Raw genomic sequence first — 22,464 nt, 5'->3', positions numbered from 1 at the left:
CTGGCAACTCATTCTCATTCTGAAAAAAAAGGGAGGCCACTTGATTTCAGCATCTGAACCATATGGACAGGCTAGCATGCTTTTCAAACAGTTGGTGAAAGACAGAAGGTTGTGTTAATAACAATTCAACTTTTTGGCCTTGAATTCAGAGCTTGTGAAATTATAGTTCGATCCAAGTGCTTGGGCTTGAGGTGTTCATTTTCTATAATGCCTGCTACATTATTAGTGAATGTGCATTATGCATGGTTCTGGTTACATTTAAAGTGACAAAAAACAGGTACAACTATTTTTGATAAAATAATTAAATTATAAGTGTATCTTATGGTTGTGGAAGGTATATATTCAGCCTAGGTTCTGGATAATATGGAGTTGGTCTTTTTCCAAATCGGGCTATCTTCTGTATACCACCCCTACAGTACCTTGTCACAACACAACTGACTGGCTCAAACGCATAAAGGAAAGAAATTCCACAAATGAACTTTTAACAAGGCACACCTGTTAATTGAATTGCATTCCAGGTGACTACATCATTAAGCTGGTTGAGAGAACGCCAATAGTGTGCAAAGCTGTCAAGGCAAAGGGTGGCTAATTTGAAGAATCTCAAATATAAAATATATTTAGATTTGTTAAACACTTCTTTGGTTACGACATGATTCCATGTGTTATTTCATAGTTTTGATGTTTTCACTACTATTCTACAAAGTAGAAAATAGTTTTAAAAAAATAAAGACAAACTCTGAAATGAGTAGCTGTGTCCAAACATTTGACTGGTACTGTATATCGTGAATCGGCCATAAGTTTGAGAAAATTGATATGAGTTTTAGACCTTATCGCTCAGCCCTACCTGGGTGCATATTTTTATTTTTTCCCCCCCTAGCACTACACAGCGGATTCAAATAATCAAAGCTTGATGATGAGTTGAGTATTTGAATCAGTGCTAGGACAAAAGCCGAAACGTGCCCCATGGGGAGGTCCCAGGACTGAGTTTGGGAAACCTTGATATAGAGAAAGGAGGCTGGGGAGAGGAGGGGTGGGGTAATCCTGATCAACACGGCTTTAGAGAGAGCCATTCACAATGCTATTATAATTACAGTGCATGTTTCCACAAGAGGGGATTTGAATAGCCTTCCGACCAGCTCGACCCAAAACCTACTTCCGTCCTCTATTCAGCACTGCTAATCCGAGTACTCAGTCAACGGTGCTGTCCTATGCTCCCTTCTCTAGCCAAAGTCTGTTTTCACAAGGATAAGTCCCCAGTGCTCGGGAAACTGGCCCAGATGGGAACGAACTGAGAGACTGAGAGTGAGCCAACTTCCTGGCTGGATATACAGTTGAAGTCGGAAGTTTACATACACTTAGATTGTGTGGGGTCATTAAAACTAGTTTTTCAACCACTCCACAAATGTCTTGTTAACAACCCACTGTTTTGGCTATTCGGCTGGACATCTACTTTGTGCATGACAAGTAATTTTTCCAACAATTGTTTACAGACAGATTATTTCACTTATAATTCACTGAATCACAATTCCAGTGGGTCAGAAGTTTACATACACTAAGTTGACTGTGCCTTTAAACAGCTTGGATAATTCCAGAAAATGATGTCATGGTTTTAGAAGCTTCTGATAGGCTAATTGACATCATTTGAGTCAATTGGAGGTATACCTGTAGATGTATTTCAAGGTCTACCTTCAAACTCAGTGCCTCTTTGCTTGACATCATGGGAAAATGTAAATAAATCAGCCAAGACCCCAGAAAAAGAATTGTAGACCTCCACAAGTCTGATGCATCCTTGGAAAAAATTTCCAAATGCCTGAAGGTACCACGTTTATCTATACAAACAATAGTACGCAAGTATAAACACCATGGGACCAAGCAGCCGTCATACCGCTCAGGAAGGAGATGCGTTCTGTCTCCTAGACATGAGATGAACGTACTTTGGTGCGAAAAGTGCAAATCAATTACAGAACAACAGCAAAGGACCTTGTGAAGATGCTGGAGGAAACATGTACAAAAGTATCTATATCCACAGTAAAACAGGTCCTATATCGACATAACCTGACAGGCCGCTCAGCAAAAGAAGAAACCACTGCTCTAAAACTGCCAAAAAAAGCCAGACTACGGTTTGCAACTGCACATGGGGACAAAGATCGTACTTTTTGGAGAAATGTCCTCTGGTCTGATGAAACAAAAATATAACACTTTGGCCATAATGACCATCGTTGTGTTTGAAGGAAAAAGGGGGAGGCTTGCAAGCCGAAGAACACCATCACAACCGTGAAGCACGGGGGTGGCAGCATCATGTTGTGGGGGTGCTTTGCTGCAGGAGGGACTGGTGCACTTCATAAAATTGATGCAAATTGAAGCAACATCAAGACATCAGTCAGGAAGCTGAAGCTTGGTCGCAAATGGGTCTTCCAAATGGACAATGACACCAAGCATGCTTCCAAAGTTGTGGCAAAATGGCTTAAGGACAACAAAGTCAAGGTATTGGAATGGCCATCCCAAAGCCCTGACCTCAATCCTATAGAAAATTTGTGGGCAGAACTTAAAAATCTTGTGAAAGCAAAGAGGCCTACAAACCTGATTCCGTTACATCAGCTCTGTCATTAGGAATAGGCCAAAATTCACCCAACTTATTGTGGGAAGCTTGTGGAAGGCTACCCAAAACGTTTGACCCACATTAAACAATATAAAGGCAATGCTACCAAATACGAATTGAGTGTGTGTAAACTTCTGATTCACTGGGAATGTGATGAAAGAAATAAAAGCTGAAATAAATCACTACTATTATTCTGACATTTCACATTCTTAAAATAAATTGGTGATCCTAACTAACCTAAAACAGGGAATTGTTACTTGGATTAAATGTCAGGAATTGTGAACAACTAAGTTTAAATGTACTTGGCTAAGGTGTATGTAAACTTCTGACTAACTGTATGGGGACACTTCCTGTTGTGACTTCACAACAAGCAACACGTGCCCTTTGTTTAGTGTGTGTGTGGACCATTTCCTGTTTAATGGGGTGGCTGGTGTACAGTATACAACTACACTATTGAGAAATTTGCAAACAAAGTGTGGGTCTAACTAATGTGCTGGAAATGTGCTGTTCAAGGGATGAAACCTGTCCTGCACACACAGCAGCCATCTATGACCAGGAAGAGCACTGCTACTGCACAAATACCTGGCTACCACCTGTCCATCCCTATACACAACAACAATACAAAGATTATATCACCGGCAGCAACAAAATACATGGAATAGCATATGTCTTGCATTTCATGTCATCTGTGCATCCAACTGTGTCGTAAACATGACTCGAAGATCTGCATGTAACTGCCAAAATAAAGGAAACACCAACATAGTCTCAACAAGTGTCTTAATAGGTTGTTGGGACACCACAAGCTTACAGAACAGCTTCAGTGTGCATTGACATAGATTCTACAAGTGTCTGGAACTCTATTGGAGGAATGCGATACCATTCTTTCATGAGAAAATCCATAATTTGTAGTTTGTTGATGGTGGTGAAAAACGCCGTCTTAGACGCCACTCCAGAATCTCCATTAAGATTAAATTGGGTTGAGATCTGGTTACTGAGAAGCTTCTTTCAAAGTGACAGATCTCTTCTTACAGTCATGCTAGCCAAAATAATGGGCAACTGGGCATTTTATACGTGAGTTAAATGCTTAATTAACTCAATAACCACACCTGTGTGGAAGCACCTGCTTTCAAAATACATTGCATCTCTAATTTACTTAAGTGTTTCCTTTATTTTGGAAGTTACATGCATGTTTCTTTCCTGAGGTTTACAACCCATGCCATCTGCTTAGAAACTCTATTCAAGACTAATAAACACATGCAGAAAACAGCTCTTAAAACTATTCATATACAGTCGTGGCCTAAAGTTTTGAGAATGAAAATTCATATTTGTGTCACAAAGTCTGCTGCCTCAGTTTGTATGATGGCAATTATCATATACTCCAGAATGTTATGAAGAGTGATAAGATGAATTGCAATTAATTGCAAAGTCCCTCTTTGCTATACAAATGAACTGAATCCCCCAAAAACATTTCCACCCCATTTCAGCCCTGCCACAAAAGGACCAGCTGACATCATGTCAATGATGCTCTTGTTAACACAGGTGTGAGTGTTGATGAGGACAAGGCTGGAGATCACTCTGTCATGCTGATTGAGTTCAAATAACAGACTGGAAGCTTCAAAAGGAGGGTGGTGCTTGGAACCATTGTTCTTCCTCTGTCAACCATGGCTACCTGCAAGGAAACACATGCCGTCATCATTGCTTTGCACAAAAAGGGCTTCACAGGCAAGGATATTGCTGCCAGTAAGACTGCACCTAAATCAACCATTTCTCAGATCATCAAGAACTTCAAGGAAAGCGGTTCAATTGCTGTGAAGAAGGCTTCAGGGCACCCAAGAAAGTGCAGCAAGCGTCAGGACAGTCTCCTATAGTTGATTCAGTTGCGGGATTGGGGCACCACCAGTACAGAGCTTGCTCAGGAATGGCAGCAGGCACGTGTGAGTGCATCTGCACGCACAGTAAGGCAAAGACTTTTGGAGGATGGCCTGGTGTCAAGAAGGGCAGCAAAGAAGCCACTTCTCTCCAGGAAAATCATCAGGGACAGACTGATATTCTACAAAAGGTACAGGGATTGGACTGCTGAGGACTGGGGTAAAGTAATTTTCTCTGATGAATCCCCTTTCTGATTGTTTAGGGCATCTGGAAAAAAGCTTGTCCGGAGAAGACAAGGTGAGCGCTACCATTAGTCCTGTCATGCCAACAGTAAAGCATCCTGAAGCCATTCATGTGTGGGATTGCTTCTCAGCCAAGGAAGTGGGCTCACTCACAATTTTGCCTAAGAACACAGCCATGAATAAAGAATGGTACCAACACATCCTCCGAGAGCAACTTCTACCAACCATCCAGGAACAGTTTGATGACGAACAATGCCTTTTCCAGTATGATGGAGCACCTTGCCACAAGGCAAAAGGGATAACTAAGTGGCTCAGGGAAAAAAACATCGATATTTTGGGTCCATGGCCAGGAAACTCCCCAGACCTTAATCTCATTGAGAACTTGTGGTCAATCTTCAAGAGGTGGGTGGACAAACAAAACCCCACAAATTCTGACGAACTCCAAGCATTGATCATGCAAGAATGGACTGCCATCAGTCAGGATGTAGCCCAGACATTAATTGACACCATGCCAGGGCGGATTGCAGAGGTTTTGAAAAAGAAGGGTCAACACTGCAAATATTGACGCCTTGCATCAACTTCATATAATTGTCATTAAAAGCCTTTGACACGTATGAAATGCTTGTAATAATACTTCAGTATTCCATAGTAACATTGACAAAAATATCTAAAGACACTGAAGCAGCAGACGTGGAAATTAAATATTTGTGTCATTCTCAAAACTTTTGGCCACGACTGTACAGCTGGAGCCTGATCATAAATTACGTGTGTAATTCTAATATACATCTACAACATAATGTGATCTAGAGAGACCATGACAATGGAGGAAAACATTTTTACCTGGAAATACTCTGTGGTCAAAATATATACAAAACATTGGATCTACGACATATGGAAACATCTGGGTAACTATACGTTTACATACAGTACCCAAGATTCTGGGTAGATGATCATCAGGGAATGACTTGTGGTTAGTAAACTTTTCAGTTGCGATTAGATCTTGCTTTACATTTCTTCCTTCGAAGCATTACTTTTCTAAAAAAGTAATTAGTCTAAGCTTCAAGTATTCTACAATGTTTTTGAATGCCTGTCAATTACCATGAATTGTTAATCAGCAAGTCAGGAGGGGAAAAGTTGAACGTTTATAGCCAGTTAAAGCAACATCACAACATCAAAGACAAAAAGGTAAGCCCCATGCATCTTCAAATGCAGCTGATTTCATCCTCAAGAAAAAAAAGCTATATATCCACCTCATTACCCAAATCATGTGTCTGTTGAGGATAACTCAATAGTTAGACAGCTTTAAAAGGGGTTCAACCATTTGTCTTTGACACTTCTAATATACAACGCCTATTGAAGAAAGGAATCTGTAATCAAGCACATCAAACTGTGCCTTCTGAGGAACTCATTTCATCAGCAACTATACTTTATGGTATGATAAGGGGCTATTTAGCATTGGATGTGAAAATATGCTAATAGACACTATATAACATGACTTAAAAAATTAATTCTGTCAGCCTGACTTTCACGTGACTGTCGGACAGGTTCTGGTAAGTCTCTCTAGGCAGATGGGTTGCCTCCTACATTAACAATGTCCCAGTTGCCCTAGGTCTGGGAGTTCTAGTTAACTAACCTTTTCCTGTGAAACAAAATGGGTTCCTCAGCACAAAACTAGTGTCAACAACCACATGCACTGAACAGTGAATTAGTCAACCATGCAACATTGGATGATACTGTTTTACAAAGAAAAGGAAAGCAGAGTGAGCAGAGCAGGGTTAGAGGGGAAAGGGGGGTAAGGGCAGGTCGGAAGGGGTCGGGGAGGGTGGGGGTTGCCACAAGGAGACAGAAGGCATCACGGACGGAGGAACAGCAAGTACAAGGAATGGCTTCCACCTTCAGATTCTCCAGGTCTTTGTCGTATTTCAGCCGGAGGGTAGCTGCGTCGCCCTGGCGCTCCCTCCGCTTAATCTCTTCCGTCATGGTTGAGACCTGGGCCACCAGATCCTGGATTTGCTTCTTGAGGGCGGAGGTTGTGGAGGTCTCAGGGGTCATCGTCCCATCCTCTGCCCCAGTGAGATAGCTTCCTCCTGGGGTGACATCCATCTGGTGGTGGAGCTTCTCCAGCAGAACACTCCTCTCCATCTCCTGTTTCTTCTTCAGGTTCTCCATGCAGTCAGTCAGAGAGTCGATCTCCTTCACGTTCTCTTCACGTTCTAGACGCAATATCTCGGCCACCTTTGCCACTTCCTGTCTCAGCTTTTCTGTTTCCTGTGCATAGACGTCCTTGATCTCCCGCAGCTCCAGCTTGTGCTTGGCCACCATGTCCTGTAGCTGAATGGCCTTGTCCAGGGAGTCAATGGGCTCTCCTTCGATCTGAATGTGTGTTATTGGTCTAGTATCTTCACTCATAGGACTTTCAAGGCTGGACAGATAATTCTGTATATCCGCCATTTTGGATTGTAGATCTCGGTTCAGTTCTCTCAGTTGAGAGCAGTTGGCACAGTCGGAGTTGCCAATCGGACGTTTTTCAAGCATCGTTTCTTTCAGCTCTTTCTCGTGTTGGAACTTCAGCCTGCTGATGAGATAGGACATGTGGGCTTCTGTGGCGGCGTCTTCAAGGTGCTCAGACCATTGTTTCTTTAGTTTGCTGGAATCAAAGCTAGCTAGGACCAAGGACAGGAGCCTGTCATTAGTGGATGTCTCAATGGTGGAGGCAATTAGGTTCAATAAAAACACCTTATCTTGCAATGCCTCTGTTAAATCTTTCAAAATGAGAGTGTTGGTGTCGTTATCAAGCCAGCTGGACCAATTCAAAAGGTCTGCTTCCATGGTCTGTGCAGTCCCAGTCATCTCATTATCAACTTCCATCTTTGGTCGAGGACAAATTCTGTTCATCAACAGCAACATGCTCTTCTCAGCTACCATACGCTCTGCCACACGCCTTTCAAAACTACATGCACTTTCACCTTCCGTCTCACCTGGGTTAACCTCTACAGCACTTAACAGACGACTACAGAACTCTGCCTCGAATACCAACCTTTTCATTACTCTCTGACTTACTTCATCCGGCTCCTCTTCAAAGGACCCAAGGCAGTCTGTGATATGTAAAGTGCTTTTCATATCAATTAGTGTTTTGTCCACACTAATATCTACCTTCGCTAACACTTCTAACACCTGCCTAAGGGCCTCAGACTTCATCTTTACCCCACCTACTAATTGCTTTATAACACTTTCGTCTACTACCTGCCTCTCACTTGTCTGCATCAACTCTTCACTAACATTCACTTCTTGTTCCCCCCGAGCTGACTTTGCCTCTACCTCTAACTTTGCTTGCAACATCCTAATCTCATTCTCTGCCTCTACAAGTTTCTGACTCTGGAGTCTCTCAGATTCCTGGTTTCTAGTTTTAAGTTCAACCGTCTGAGCTTGAAGTTCTCTACAAAGATGCTGTGTGGACTGAAGGAGCGCTTCCTTTTCTAAGAGCTTGGCCTCTGTGGCCTCCAGCTGCTCTTTGAGTTTCTCCTTAGGGGGCTCATCGTCAACTTCCTTGGCCATTTGGAATCCCAGACCTTTGAGAGTGGCCTCTTTCAGCTGCAGTCTTCTCTCCGTGTCATTCAGGCTGTTTCCTAGCACCTCCAAGGTGACCAGCGCCTCATGAAGCTTCACAGACTTCTCATTCAGCTCACGCTCATAGAACTCCCTGTCGATAGCGTGGGCTTCGCTCTCCGCTAGTCTGGCCTTAACTCCGTTCAGCTCCTCTAGGACCAGTAGGTGCGGTTTCCCGCCTTGCAGGTTGATTAGCTCAGCTTTAAGCCTATCTATCTCCCTGTCTGCCTCAGTTAGTTGGTTCACTATCTCCTGATAGCGCTGGTGCAGCGCTCCATTTTCGCTCGTTAGAAGTTCGACCCTCTGGGACAAAGTCCTGATTGTGATCTCGTGGCTTTCAGAGTGCTCTTCATTTTGACACAGCGGTCCATAAGAGCTCTTCAGGCTCTCCACCTTCTGCTTCTGAACCCTTCCCAGCATGTCTTCCATGGTCAGGAGTCGTGATTCGTAATTGTGGATGCTTTCGCCCGCCCTGGCCAAGCTCTTCCTCATAATCTCGTTCTCTACCTCCTGCTGATACTTCCAACTCTGCAAGAGCCTCTCGCAGCTACCCCTTTCTCCTATATCCTGACTACCCTCCAGACTGAATTCACTGTGAGATCCTAGCAATCTATCCAGTCCCTTTAGAGTCAGGAGCTTTCCTGAGATCATGTCCTCTAACTCTTGAATAACGTCTGCACTATCTTTGATCAAAAAGCTGACGGTCTTTTCGACGGGTGGCTTTGACGGAGGCAGGCTGTTCAGAAGGGCTGTTTGGGGATCGGGAAGGTAAGGTTCCTTGATGGAGAGGTGAGAAAGCGAGAGTCCAAGCTGTGCCTGCATATTGCGCTTTTTCAGTTCTTGTAGCTGCAGGAGCTCTTTGGTCTCCTGGTACTTCCTTGCTAAGCTCTGAGCTTGTGAATGAACCAGTTCTGGCCTCTTCGTCTGGGGCTCGATATCAGCCTCCAGAACCAAAGGGAGATCCAGCTTGGAAAAGGGGACCAGACAGTTGGTTAACACACACAGCGGGGTGAAAAGGGCTAGCTAAATTGTTTTAGGTAATCCATCAATTATTTCCCTCTGGATTCATAGAAATTAAACATTATGAAATCATAATAATTATAATTTTGACTACAAAATTATGTAACTAAACATAATGATTAAAAACATTAGAGGTAGAATCCAGCTTCTATCATTTGGCTAAATTATTAGAATTAGAGCAATGGAAAGAGATTTAATGGCCACGGTTAGTGAATCACAAAAGAGCATGCACATTAAATGGTTAAGAGTTATTTCATGGGGTAAGTAATGCAAAATTAGTGCTAGCTAGGTGGTTTACTTAGAGATGAGTGGCATACCAGGTCCTAGGAATAAACAACGTTCTTGAAATCTCCTTTTTCTGAACTCTTCGTGTCTTTCACAAAAACAGAAACATTTCTCAAAAGGCACTCATCAAATTGCATCACATTGCGTATTTGCAAATGTAACAATGCAGGTACAATGTATGGTTCCAGTAAAACCCACAACATGAACAGGAAATGTATTCTTTTCCTTTCTTATGAGGATGTCAATGACCAGTTTTGAAGGCTTCAGCAAAAACGCAAAGGTCAGCATAAATTGCCTACATTCCCTCTCTCCCTCTCGAAACATCATAGCCATCAACTCAAACATTTATCCAGAGTCCCCTTTTAACTGAATCTAATTTGGATTGTTACACAAACTATCAACAACAAAAAATGTCTTTGATAACCTCAGATTTACACAATATGTGGTGAGGAATTCAAAAAGCCGCAATTCACCCACCATACGGACAGATTATCACCTCTCTCGCTCTCTCTTTTTCCCCTCATACAGACACACACACGCAAAATCCAATAGACAACTAACACCTACATAATGGTATGGCTCACACATCAGTTAAAAGAAAAATGGATGGTCGGAACAGTGGTTATTAAAATATGAAATGCATGCAAAACAATTCATAATGAGACAAGCCGAAAAAGTTTTATACAGTTCTGAGCCAAAAGTCATCATTTCAACAACTATGGCTGTACTGTTGAAGTCTAGTGGCCTAATGCTTTCATGCCATTTACACCATTACAGGAACGTTGATAAGGAAATGTATCAGTCTAATGTTAATCATTAATTGAACGCATCATGTTCAATACACTAGCATGAGTTCATGACATCTGTCCTACATCTAAAAAACAACAGCAAGAGGGGATGAAGAACCAGAAGAGGCTGTAAAAAGGAGTCAGAAAAACAAGATCTTCATGTTTCTCCTCACATGCAATGAACGGACTCATGCAAAGGCACATTCTGGAGCTGGTTTGTAGCTTTGATGTCAGTCAGTTTGATGTTTTCTCACAATAAAAATACAACATGCAAAGGAGGTTACGAAATGGAAGAAGAACGCACAGTTCAATCTGTACTTTGAGTTGATGAAATCGTAGCTCAGGTATGAACTCAACACGACTGCCTCTAGAGACTAAAACAGCTCTGAGGATGAGGAGGTGGAGGAGAAGAAGAAGCAGCTAGAGCTGTGGGGCTTACCGGGGAGATATATCCGGTGCGGACGTGCTGCTCTCTCTCCAGAGCAGTCTTCAGCTGGACCTCCAGATTGTGTTTGTGCTGGTTGGAGTTGACCAGCTGCTGGTGACAGCTCTCCAACTGCACCTTCAGCTCTTCTACCTGTGAGAGGCACCACAGAACGGACAAGGTGAAAATGAGGAAACACAGGAGAGCACTGATCAAGAACCCAATCTTTTACATTGCATTGATCTCGGTTCAAGTGAACCACATGCGCACTCACATACACATGTACACAAAACCCATATTCACCCCTTTCTTGTAGCTCTCCAGCAGTTTCTCCAGCTCGGCCGTCTCCCTGGTCTGCAGTGTCGAGGGCAGAGGTACCCTCCTCTCATCCCTGATGGGTGTCTGCTCCACCTGCTGCCAGTGCTGCTCGATCTCCTCCTCCACCTTCTGCTGCCTCTCCAGGGAGGGGGGACCCCCACTCTCACCCCCAGGGCTGCCTTCACTCCCTCCCCCACTCTCATAGTCCATTCTCCCAACCTCGGAGCCTGCTGGTTGGTCCACGGAGGAACTAGTCACAGACTCATACCTCCTCCTTCGTTCTTCCCGCCTCTGGCTCCGATCGGGGTCTCCTAGGTCAGTCTGCCGGGGCTCGGCCTCCTGGGCCCGCTGCTGAGCCAGAGCCTGGGCGATGGGTCGGAACTCGGCCCAGTCGAAGGTCTTGGAACGGCCCTCTCGCCGGCGCTCGCGGGCCCGACTTTTCTTGGGGCCTGGCCCTGGCTCCCGCTCCATGGACGAGGCTTCGGAGGAAAGGGAGTCCTGGGTCACGTCGGGCCTAACCAGTCCCTCCAGTGGGGAGAAGGAGCCGTGGTTGCTTGCCACATCCGGAGCAGTGGAGGGTCTGACATTTTTCATGACAGCCTGGATCCAGTTCCTCCTTATGCCTGCAGTCATGGCCGACAGGGTGTGCATTCCCTCCTGGGTCTGAGGAGGACAGTTGGGGCGTTAGATTCAAACTGTGCTATTAACTGCTGCACTATTTGGGTGATAGTAAAAGGGGTGTGTTACATCCCTACATTGAAGAGCTTTTAAATACTCATTTTAAAAAGTGAATACATAAATGTAAATCATTGTTATTACATAAAGATAATCGGAGGTTGTACGCGAGTGATTGGGGCTTACATGTATCTGGAAGCCGTAGTTGCGTTGAGCCTGGTATTCAGTGACATTATAACACGTAGACAGGTCTATTTCCCCATCCAGATCTGAAGCCTGCAATACAGTAACATTACAGATGATGAAAAAAAAAAATCAGGAAGACAGAATAGACTCTTATCAGCACTGCAGGAGTTGGAGAATATACATTTTTTAACTGGGTACTTACGAAGATATCAATAGGAAACCAAAACTGTATTGGCAAACATGTATTCCATCTCTTTAAAGATAACTACTGCCATTGCTGCTGTTGGTGGTCACAGTTAAACTAGGACGAATGACCAGTCTAGGTGGATTGAAAAATAGGTCACCTCTTCAGCAATGGAGTCCTTGTAGTATCCGAGGCTGTGGTCTGTCAGTACGAACCAATACTTCTTCCACTGTTCACAAAAGGAGAGAGGGAACACAGGTCACAGAGTTCACTGGGAATACAGAAACTGTTCTGTTACTGCTGTAGACGGAGCAAAAAACATACATTTAGTGCCAGAAACTAAGAATAATGGAGTAATGACATTAGGAGCTTGGCTTCTGTGTGCAATACACACAGCAAAGAGAAAGACAAGAACAAACCCCTATGACAGCAGAGGAGACTGAAGTGATGTTGGTAGCCCTCTGAAAAGTAACGATTTCTATGAAAGCTTAATGTTAATTTAGACCGTGTAATATAGCGTTGGAGCATCATTCTACACAATAAACACAGCTGTAAAAAGAGAAGCACCACATTACCCTTTCAACTGTCACCCATTGAAGCTGTGCCATCAAAGACTGGCTGGCCCATGGCACTAACAGGCCATAGAATGCTAAAGACATTCTGGAATGTTCTAGGTGAACGTTCAGACAACCGTTTGAACTTCAACCGACTTGCCTACTTTGATAAACTCACCAAACAGAAAAGTGCCATTTTCAAATCTCATGGCATCAATAAATGTTATTTCTTCAAGCGTTTAAATTTCCCTGAAACAATAGAAAAGCAACATCAGTTGTTCTGGTGAAGTTCCTAGGTTTTTTAATTTCTTGCTTACATGTCCTTGCTCATCCAGCTTCACCATCCAACCTTTCTTGAAGTTCAGCAAGTCGGGCTGGAATGAGAAACAAATATGCTCAGTATTATTACACACCATTCCTAAAAGCATAACACAAAATGTACCTCTTTAAAAATGCCAATTAAAATCAACCTGTGGTCTAGTGGCAGTCGAGTGAACCCACACAGTAAGATCATGCAAGATGAACCAAGAGATGCTGAAACACACAGATACTAAACTTGCAGCCTTTTAAAAACCACAGCCCCTCTCGGTTCCACTTATGACTCCATTTTAACAGGTCATAAAAGAAAAGTATGAATTAACCCGACTAAACATGCTACATTTTCTCCACTTTGTTACTTAGATGGTAACATATTTAGAACATTTGTAAGGTTGAAAAAGTCCCTTCAGTTAACTTTGGTCAACCTTCAAAACAAAACTTGATATCTGAGAAAGAGCAGGAAAACATCCTCCACATGCTGGCTCTGCGCGAGGTAGGAGTTTCCCCTGATCACATATCTAGGATCAGATTACCTTACCACCAATCTTACCATATACATTAGGAGGATACAATAATAAAACTGTCCCTGGACCAGTGGTTAGGGGAAATATGTACCTACTCCATTCAACATCACAGAGCCTTCTGTACAAGTCCAATAAAACAGCTCATGTCTGTTGTGGTTTCACACAGTGGAAGAAAACACACAAAGTGCCCTGGGGAAGCAGTGCTGGTTTGTGGCACACACACACACTCCTCAAACATACACACAGCAGAATGGGTGCCGACACACAGAGGCCTGAGGGCCATGGCCGAACACATGAGTAGCAAGAAGGTAACCTGGACAGGAGAGGAGACTGTGCTGCCCCCTGTAGCATGGAGGACTGCATTAGGACATCCAGGACACCAACCAACCAGCTCTGAAACAGTATGTCCTAACCACATCACCCACCACAGTGCCCTTGACTGTCCGTTAGTTTACAGTATAATCATCTAACATCCCAGTCATAAAAACCCTGGTCACGAATACAGCCCCAAAAAAGTAGGAAGTAAAAGACCCCCCAAAATACCTAATGACTTTGTCAAAGTCCACGAGGTGCAGACTAATCGATAATCAGTTTATGAAACTATAACAATCCCTTGATGGCCTATGTCATTGAACCAACAAAAGGCACTCTGTGTACCAATATGGGTTCATTCATTCATTACTACAAACAAGCCAGGAGTATAATTTCCCAACCAAAGCTGCTGTAACGACATGATGTTCTAGCCAAAAACTCCAGTACCACGTGTTTAAAATGTTTAGTGCTTTAATAGGACACAGTGGCTCATTATCATAACATTTACACTAGCTAAGGCCTGCTGGGCCCTTTCTCAACCCAAATACTCTTAACCCTGTTACCCAACCCCTATACCCACAATGTTACCCAACCCGTATACTCCACCAACCCCACGACCCCTCAACTCAGCCGGGCTAAAGTCCTGGCATTGCTGATGACCTCTAACCCCGCAGCTTTAGGAGAACAGCAGAACTATTGTGGTGTTGTCTGGCCTTGGAGAGCAAGCTCCTTCAGCTTAGCCCACACATACAAAAACACGCACACACGCCTTAGGTAAACAACTCTCACTGATTACAATGTTCTCCATTTCAAACTCTCCCTGGTGTGTGTTTGAGTAGGCACACCCTGAGAGGTAACGTAGTAAGACGGAACGAAGAGAGAAAAATGGTACTAACGGTCATGACAGACTCGGTGGTCCTGCGGTCCAGGGACTTAGCTCGTCTCAGAGGGGGCAGAGTGGAGGGGAAGTCCAGACTCTGGCCCAGGTCATGTCTCTGCTCCTGAAACACACAACATGACGTCAATACTACAGCAGCCATGTGTGTCAAAATAGCTCATATCAATGTGTCATGAGCCCAATTCCGTTTCTCCCAGTTTCCCCTCACACTTTTACAGAACAGTCTACCTACCAAACATATTATAGCCTTCATTTCTGTGGTATGCGATTTGTTTTTATGAGAAGAACAATCCTCCCATGTGAACAGTTTAACATGTGCTAACATCTCTCTGCACTGTCACAAGAACAAGTTATTTTTTTAACAGAATCACACATATTCTAACATGGAACTGAACCCAACAGCCTTTCACGGAAACAAAGACAATGCTCTGATGCAGGAGAAAACAAGCCTCATCCAGGAGCAGTGTGTCTCAGAAAGAACGAGGGAGAGAGAGAACAGTAGCGATAGAAACAGAGAGGAGAGGAGAGAGAGAACAGCAGCGATAGAAACAGAGAGGAGAGAGAGAACAGTAGACAGAAACCGAGAGGAGAGGAGAGAGAGAGAACAGTAGACAGAAACCGAGAGGAGAGAGAGAGAACAGTAGACAGAAACCGAGAGGAGAGAGAGAGAACAGTAGACAGAAACCGAGAGGAGAGAGAGAGAACAGTAGACAGAAACCGAGAGGAGGAGAGAGAGAGAACAGTAGACAGAAACCGAGAGGAGGAGAGAGAGAGAACAGTAGACAGAAACCGAGAGAGAGAGAACAGTAGAGACAGAAACCGAGAGAGAGAGAGAACAGTAGAGACAGAAACCGAGAGAGAGAGAGAACAGTAGAGACAGAAACGGAGAAGAGAGAGAACAGTAGAGATAGAAACGGAGAAGAGAGAGAACAGTAGAGATAGAAACGGAGAAGAGAGAGAACAGTAGAGATAGAAACAGAGATGAGAGAGAGAGAACAGTAGAGATAGAAAAGGAGAGGAGAGACAAACACACCCCGCAGAGACCCCGGACAGCAACAAAATTAGATCCAACCAAATCATGAGAAAACAAAAAGATAATTACTTGACACATTGGAAAGAATTAACAAAAAGAACAGTAAACTAGAATGCTACTTGGCCCTAAACAGAGTACACGGTGGCAGAATACCTGACCACAGTGACTGACCTAAACTTAACGAAAGCTTTGACTATGTACAGACTTGCTAATGAGAAAGGCCGACGTAGGCAGACCTGACTCTCAAAAGAAGACATGCTATGTGCACACTGCCCACAAAATGAGGTGGAAACTGAGCTGCACTTCTTAGCCTCCTGCCAAATAAGTGACAATATTAGATTACACAGATCCACAAAGAATTCAAAAACAAACCCGAATTTTGATAAACTCTCATAACTACTAGGTGAAATACCAGTGTGCCCTCACAGCAGCACGGTTTGTGACCTGTTGCCACAAGAAAAGGGCAACCATTGAAGAACAGACACCATTGTAAATACAACCTATATTTATGCTTATTCATTTTCCCTTTTGTACTTTCACTATTTGCACATCGTTACAATACTGTGTATATATACACATATGACATTTGAAATGTCTTTATTCTTTTGGAACCTCTGTGTGTAATGTTTACTGTTAATTTGTATTGTTTATTTTACTTTTGTTTATTATCTACTTCACTTGCTTTGGCAATGTTAACATACACGTTTCCGATGCCAATAAAGCCCTTGAATTGAGAGAGTGTGTGTAAGTGCAGGTGGGATGATGTTTACTACAAGTGCCCTTGTGCTTGACAACACAGACAGGACAAACTGGTCATAAAAACAACTCTTCTGGGGGCACTTTGGCCCGGGACACCTTTTTGGAGGAACATTTTGGGTACAGCCTCTCTCTTTGAGGTCTTTCTGTTGTTGGTCCTACAACAGAGGCATTTTGTCCCGGCAAGGGCAGAGTGGGAAAGGGAAGTTAGTATCATCACGGGAATCCAGCCACATAATGGAAACTGGAAATGAATACAGCACACTCTCCAGATCCTTTGACCTCTAACCGAAACAAGGACACAGACAGACACAGAGAAAAATATATATATATATATATATATAAATATATATATAAAAATATATATATATATTTTACAAACACACACACGAGACAGAAAAAGTCTGCTTCATGTGCAACAGCTCACAGAATCTAACAAAGCTCCTATTTTAGAGATCCGGTGCTGTGTCATTTCAAATCAAAGTTTATTTGTCACGTACACATATGTTAAAGCAGCGAAATGCATGTTTCTAGCCCTAGCAGTGCAATAAATGTAACAGTACAACACTAATCTTTTTTTTTTTTTTTTTTTTAAGAACAAAAAAGAAACATGAGATGAAGAAGAAATATCCGGGATACAAATACAAGGTGTGTATAGACAGTTTGGACAATATACAGTGCCTTTCAGAAAGTATTCAACTCTTACTTACACATTTTGTTACGTTACAGCCTGAATTTAAAACTAAATTGAGATTTTGTGTCACTGATCGACACACAATACCCCATAATATCAAAGTGGAATTTGTTAGTAGAACATTTTAGACATTTAAAGCTGAAATGCCATGTAACCCCGTTGTTATGGCAAACTTAAATCATGTAAAGTTCAGGAGTCAAATATGTGTCTCAACAAATCGCATAATAAGTTGCATGGACTCATTCAGTGTTCAATAATAGGTGTTTTTGAATAACCCCACACATACAATTACGTGTAAGGTCCGTCACGCGAGAAGTGAATTTCAAGCACACGTTCAACTACAAAGACCAGGGAGGTTTCACTGGGTGGAAAGGGTCCATATCAGTGGATATCTTTACATTACCCCTTTTTTACATATATATATATATATATATATATATTCTAGAGAATTACAGACCATTCCCAATGCAGATTTTGAGTACCTGTATAAAAGACCTGTCCACACACTCAATCAAGCAGACTCCAACCTCTCCACAATGGCCAAGACCAGACAGCTGTGTAAGGACATCAGGGATAAAATTGTAGACCTGTACAAGGCTGGGATGGGCTACAGGACAATAGGCAAGCAGCTTGGTGAGAAGGAAACAACTTAATTACTTAAAAATCATACAATGTGATTTTCTGGACTTTTGTTTTAGATTCAGTCTCTCACAGTTGAAGTGTACCTATGATAAAAATTACAGACCTCTACATGCTTTGTAAGTAGGAAAACCTGCAAAATCAGCAGTGTATCAAATACTTGTTTACCCCACTGTATATGTCAGAGCGGCATTGGACTAAGATACAGTGGCATAGAACAGAATATATACACATATGAGATGAGTAATGAAAGATATGGAGACATTATTAAAGTGGCTAGTGTTTCATTTCCTTCAAGTTGCCAGTGACTCCTAATCTGTCTATAGGCAACAGCCTCTGATGTGCTGGATGGCTGTTTAACAGTCAGTGGTGTGGTATAGAATACAATACAGTATATAAACTCAGCAAAAAAAGAAACGTCCTCTCACTGTCAACTGCGTTTATCTTAACGTGTAAATATTTGTATGAACACAGCAAGATTCAACAACTGAGAAATAAACTGAACAAGTTCCACAGACATGTGGCTAGCAGAAATTGAATAATGTGTCCCTGAACAAAGGGGGGGGGGTCAAAATCAAACAGTCAGTATCTGGTGTGCCACCAGCTGCATTAAGAATTGCAGTGCATCTCCTCCTCATGGACTGCACCAGATTTGCCAGTTCTTGCTGTGAGATGTTACCCCACACTTCCACCAAGACACTTGCAAGTTCCCGGACATTTCTGGGGGGAATGGCCCTAGCCCTCACCCTCCGATCCCAGGTCCCAGACGTGCTCAATGGGATTGAGATCCAGGCTCTTCGCTGACCATGGCAGAACACTGACATTCCTGTCTTGCAGGAAATCACACACAGGTGTTCTGTGTGAATTTAAGTATGCTCTCTCTAAATCTCTTTCTCTCTGAAGACCTGAGCCCTAGGACCATGACTCAGGACTACCTGGCATGATAACTCCTTGCTGTCCCCAGTCCACCTATCCGTGCTGCTGCTCCAGTTTCAACTGTTCTGCCTGCGGCTATGGAATCCTGACCTGTTCACCGGACGTGCTACCTGTCCCAGACCTGCTGTTTTCAACTCTCTAGAGACAGCAGGAGTGATAGAGATACTCTTAATGATCGGCTATGAAAAGCTAATTGACATTTACTCCTGAGGTGCTGACTTGCTGCACCCTCGACAACTACTGAGATTATTATTATTTGACCATGCTGGTCATTTATGAACATTTGAACATCTTGGCCATGTTCTGTTATAATCTCCACCCGGCACAGCCAGAAGAGGACTGGCCACCCATCATAGCCTGGTTCCTCTCTAGGTTTCTTCCTAGGTTTTGGCCTTTCTAAGGAGTTTTTCCTAGCCACTGTGCTTCTACACCTGCATTGCTTGCTGTTTGGGGTTTTAGGCTGTACAGCACTTTGAGATATCAGCTGATGTATGAAGGGCTATATAAATACATTTGATATTGTTGAAATCTTTTCATTTGTTTTTTAAGCACTTCCTTACTGCTTTAGCACATGGCCACAGTTGCGTGTGTTCCAATGTGAATTATCTAACGATGCCAAAAGAGTGTAAACAAAGAACAGTGCTGTTCAATGTGAAAGGTTATCTTTATTATAGAACAATGGGCAATTTAATACAGTAAATAGTTTGGGTTAACTTGGTGACAATGTTCAGAAAATACATTTTGGAAATTTGGTCGAAGTACTCCTTTTCTAAATATTTGTTTCCAAATGATTAATGTAGAGCAGGTGTTCCCAAACTGGGGGGTACGCGCAATGCTGTCGGGGTACGTGTGATGTGATTCACATGTTTTATTTATTTACATTTTTTTCTTCACATTTTCAAACAGTTCATTTATATTTTCCAACGGGGCTATACATTTGGGTGAGGTTTTTTTCTCCCCCGAGTAGCCTCATTTCACTACCAAAAATAAAATTCAACCAACTAGTGTTCAGCGAAATAACACAATGTCAAATACAGGTAGCCTGGTCAAATAATTAACATCCAATCACAATAACCGTTATTCTCTCGTGGGAATTCCACTAACAGTCCGTATGTAGCCAAACGTAGCTGCTGCTCATTCTGTTTGCTCTAAAATTGATAAAATTGACACAACAGTGAAAATGGTTAACTTTGTTAAAGCAAGGCCCCTGAACTCTTGTGTATTTTCTGCACTATGCAATGATATGGGCAGTAACCATGTAACACTTTTACAACATACAGAAGTACGCTGGTTATCAAGGGACAAAGTATTGACACATTTTTTTTAAATTGAGAGACAAGCTTAAAGTTTTCTTTACTGACCATAATTTGCACTTGTCTGACGACGAGCTTCTCACACGACTGGCCTATCTGGGTGATGTTTTTTCTCGCCTGAAAGATCTGAATCTAGCATTACAGAGACTCTACGCAACTATATTCAGTGTGCGGGAAAAAATTGAGGCTATGATTAAGAAGTTGGAGCTCTTCTCTGTCTGCATTAACAAGGACAACACACAGGTCTTTCCATCATGGTATGATTTTTGTGTGCAAATGAACTCAAGCTTACGGACAATGTCAAATGTGATATAGCGAAGCACCTGAGTGAGTTGCATGCGCAATTACGCTGGTACTTTCCCGAAACGGATGACACAAACAACTGGATTCGTTATACCTTTCCTTTCCTGCCTCCAGTCCACTTACCGATATCTGGACAAGAGAGCCTCATCGAAATTGCAACAGACTTTCTCTCCAATACAACCCAACATTGCAGAGTTATGTGCCTCCTTTCAAGCACACTCTTCTCATTAACCTGTGGTGAGTTATTCATAATTTTGGATGAACAAATAAGGTTTTATAAGTAAGATGGTTAAATAAAGAGCAAAATGATTGATTTTTATTATTATTTGTGCCCTAGACCTACCTCTCTAAGATCAAGTTCAACTGAATGGGTTTAAAGGGGGTACAATCTCTGTACCACACATACACACAGTGCTGTAGTTGTACCTCTTTGTGGGAGCGTCGGTGTTCGCTGCGGCCCTGTCTGGCTCCAGTCCTTCCAGCCTCCTCCACCTCCATCCTCTCTGCATTCTCCAGCTCCAATGCCTCCAGCTTCTCTATCACCCCAGATCGACTAGAACACATATGGAACAAGGTTAAAGGTCAGCGATGAAGGCTAGAGGTCAGAGGCCTTTAGTTTAACTTTTTTTAGTGGATTTAAAAAAAAAAATGGTTCAATGGTTTTGGATATGGCAAAAAAAAATAGACTTCCTTCTCAGGTGGAGAAAATAGATTAACTTTATTGGATACTGTAGTTTTCCTGTGTGTGTGTGTGTGTGTGTGTGTGTGTGTGTTACGTGTGTGTGGTTGGGGGGTAAACGTTGCATAATTCACATTTATAGGTGAACATTACAATACCCCGCTATATGACACGTGAGTAACAGACATGATGAATTTGAGAAGGACAATTTAGGCTCATACTCTTGTGACTGTCACCCCAACCTTTCTGTTCCAACTTCTGTAAACACACAGCAGACATGCAGTGAAACGATAGATGCAGCTTTGATGTATTCCTCCCTTACGTCTTTCTTTCTACCCTCGGTTTATGAGGAGCGAGTCGCTTGGAAATATTGTTTTTTACTGTGCCCTTATTAGGGGAATCCTCGGCGGTAGCTGGCTTCCTTACAAGGCAACGAGTGAGGGAGAGAGAGAAATGAAGAAATGGCAAGAAAGAGAGGATGAGAGGTATTTTCAGTCACATGACTGTTTACACCCCACCAGCCAGTGAAGGAGCCGAGTGGCAGTGTGTGTGTGTTTGTATTTGTGTGCAATAATTCTGGAATAGAGTGCTAGTTGGCTGCTGGGGTCCAGAATGGCAGTGTTCCGAAATGAAACAAAATGGACCAATTTTTAATCAGTCTACTGGACATTCCTGATCTCTTCCTTGCTCTCTCGTTAAGCTCTTCCTCTCAGGCCTGGTTTTGGATGAGGGGATGAGGTGGGTGGGTGTGGTGTGGGTGTGTCTGCTTAACCTCTTGACCCTTTCCTAGAACAGAGACAGGAGCGGATGATGGGCGAATGGAAAGTACAAAGCCTGTTTATTCAGTGGGTTTATGCTGAAAAACTACAGGGGGGAAAAAAACACAGGGAAAGGTAATTATTACAGTTGAAGTCGGAAGTTTATAAACACTAATGTTGGAGTCATTAAAACTCATTTTCAACCACTCCACACATTTCTTGTTAACTTCTCTTAGGGTAGGTGGCAGCTTTTGGAATTTTGGATGAAAAGCATACCCAAATTAAACAGCTTTCTAATCAACCCCAGAAGATAGGATATGCATATAATTAGTAGATTTGGATAGACAACTCTAAAGTTTCCAAAACTGTTAAAATAATGTCTGAGTATAACAGAACTGATTTGGCAGGCGAAAACATCAGAAAAATCCATTCAGGAAGTAGGATTTTTTGTTGTGTGGTTTTCTATTCAATGTCATTACAGTATCCATTGACCTAGGACTCAAATTGCAGTTCCTATGCCTTCCACTAGATGTCAACAGTCTTTAGAAATT

At 42.7% G+C, this 22,464-nt stretch overlaps 1 protein-coding gene across 4 annotated transcripts in view; it reads right to left on the bottom strand.

Moving 5' to 3' along the window:
* LOC112224374 (myosin phosphatase Rho interacting protein) overlaps nt 1-22,464 on the bottom strand; it is a 71,379-nt gene that overhangs the window by 12,516 nt on the left and 36,399 nt on the right. For 3 of the 4 annotated variants that reach the window (XM_024387889.2, XM_024387887.2, XM_024387890.2), the window contains exons 7-14: nt 20,903-21,029; nt 14,801-14,905; nt 13,068-13,124; nt 12,357-12,425; nt 12,013-12,102; nt 11,137-11,814; nt 10,849-10,986; nt 6,604-9,282 (exon numbers count right to left, since the gene is read on the bottom strand). In XM_024387889.2, coding sequence (XP_024243657.1) covers nt 6,604-9,282; nt 10,849-10,986; nt 11,137-11,814; nt 12,013-12,102; nt 12,357-12,425; nt 13,068-13,124; nt 14,801-14,905; nt 20,903-21,029 — 3,943 coding nt within the window. The remainder of the gene's footprint in view (nt 1-6,603; nt 9,283-10,848; nt 10,987-11,136; nt 11,815-12,012; nt 12,103-12,356; nt 12,426-13,067; nt 13,125-14,800; nt 14,906-20,902; nt 21,030-22,464) is intronic. The other variant, XM_024387891.2, reaches the window with a different exon arrangement.

The sequence above is a fragment of the Oncorhynchus tshawytscha genome, linkage group LG25 (genome assembly GCF_018296145.1).
Source record: "Oncorhynchus tshawytscha isolate Ot180627B linkage group LG25, Otsh_v2.0, whole genome shotgun sequence".
In the NCBI taxonomy this organism is placed as follows: domain Eukaryota; kingdom Metazoa; phylum Chordata; class Actinopteri; order Salmoniformes; family Salmonidae; genus Oncorhynchus; species Oncorhynchus tshawytscha.
This window is presented reverse-complemented; position numbering and strand designations above follow the sequence as displayed.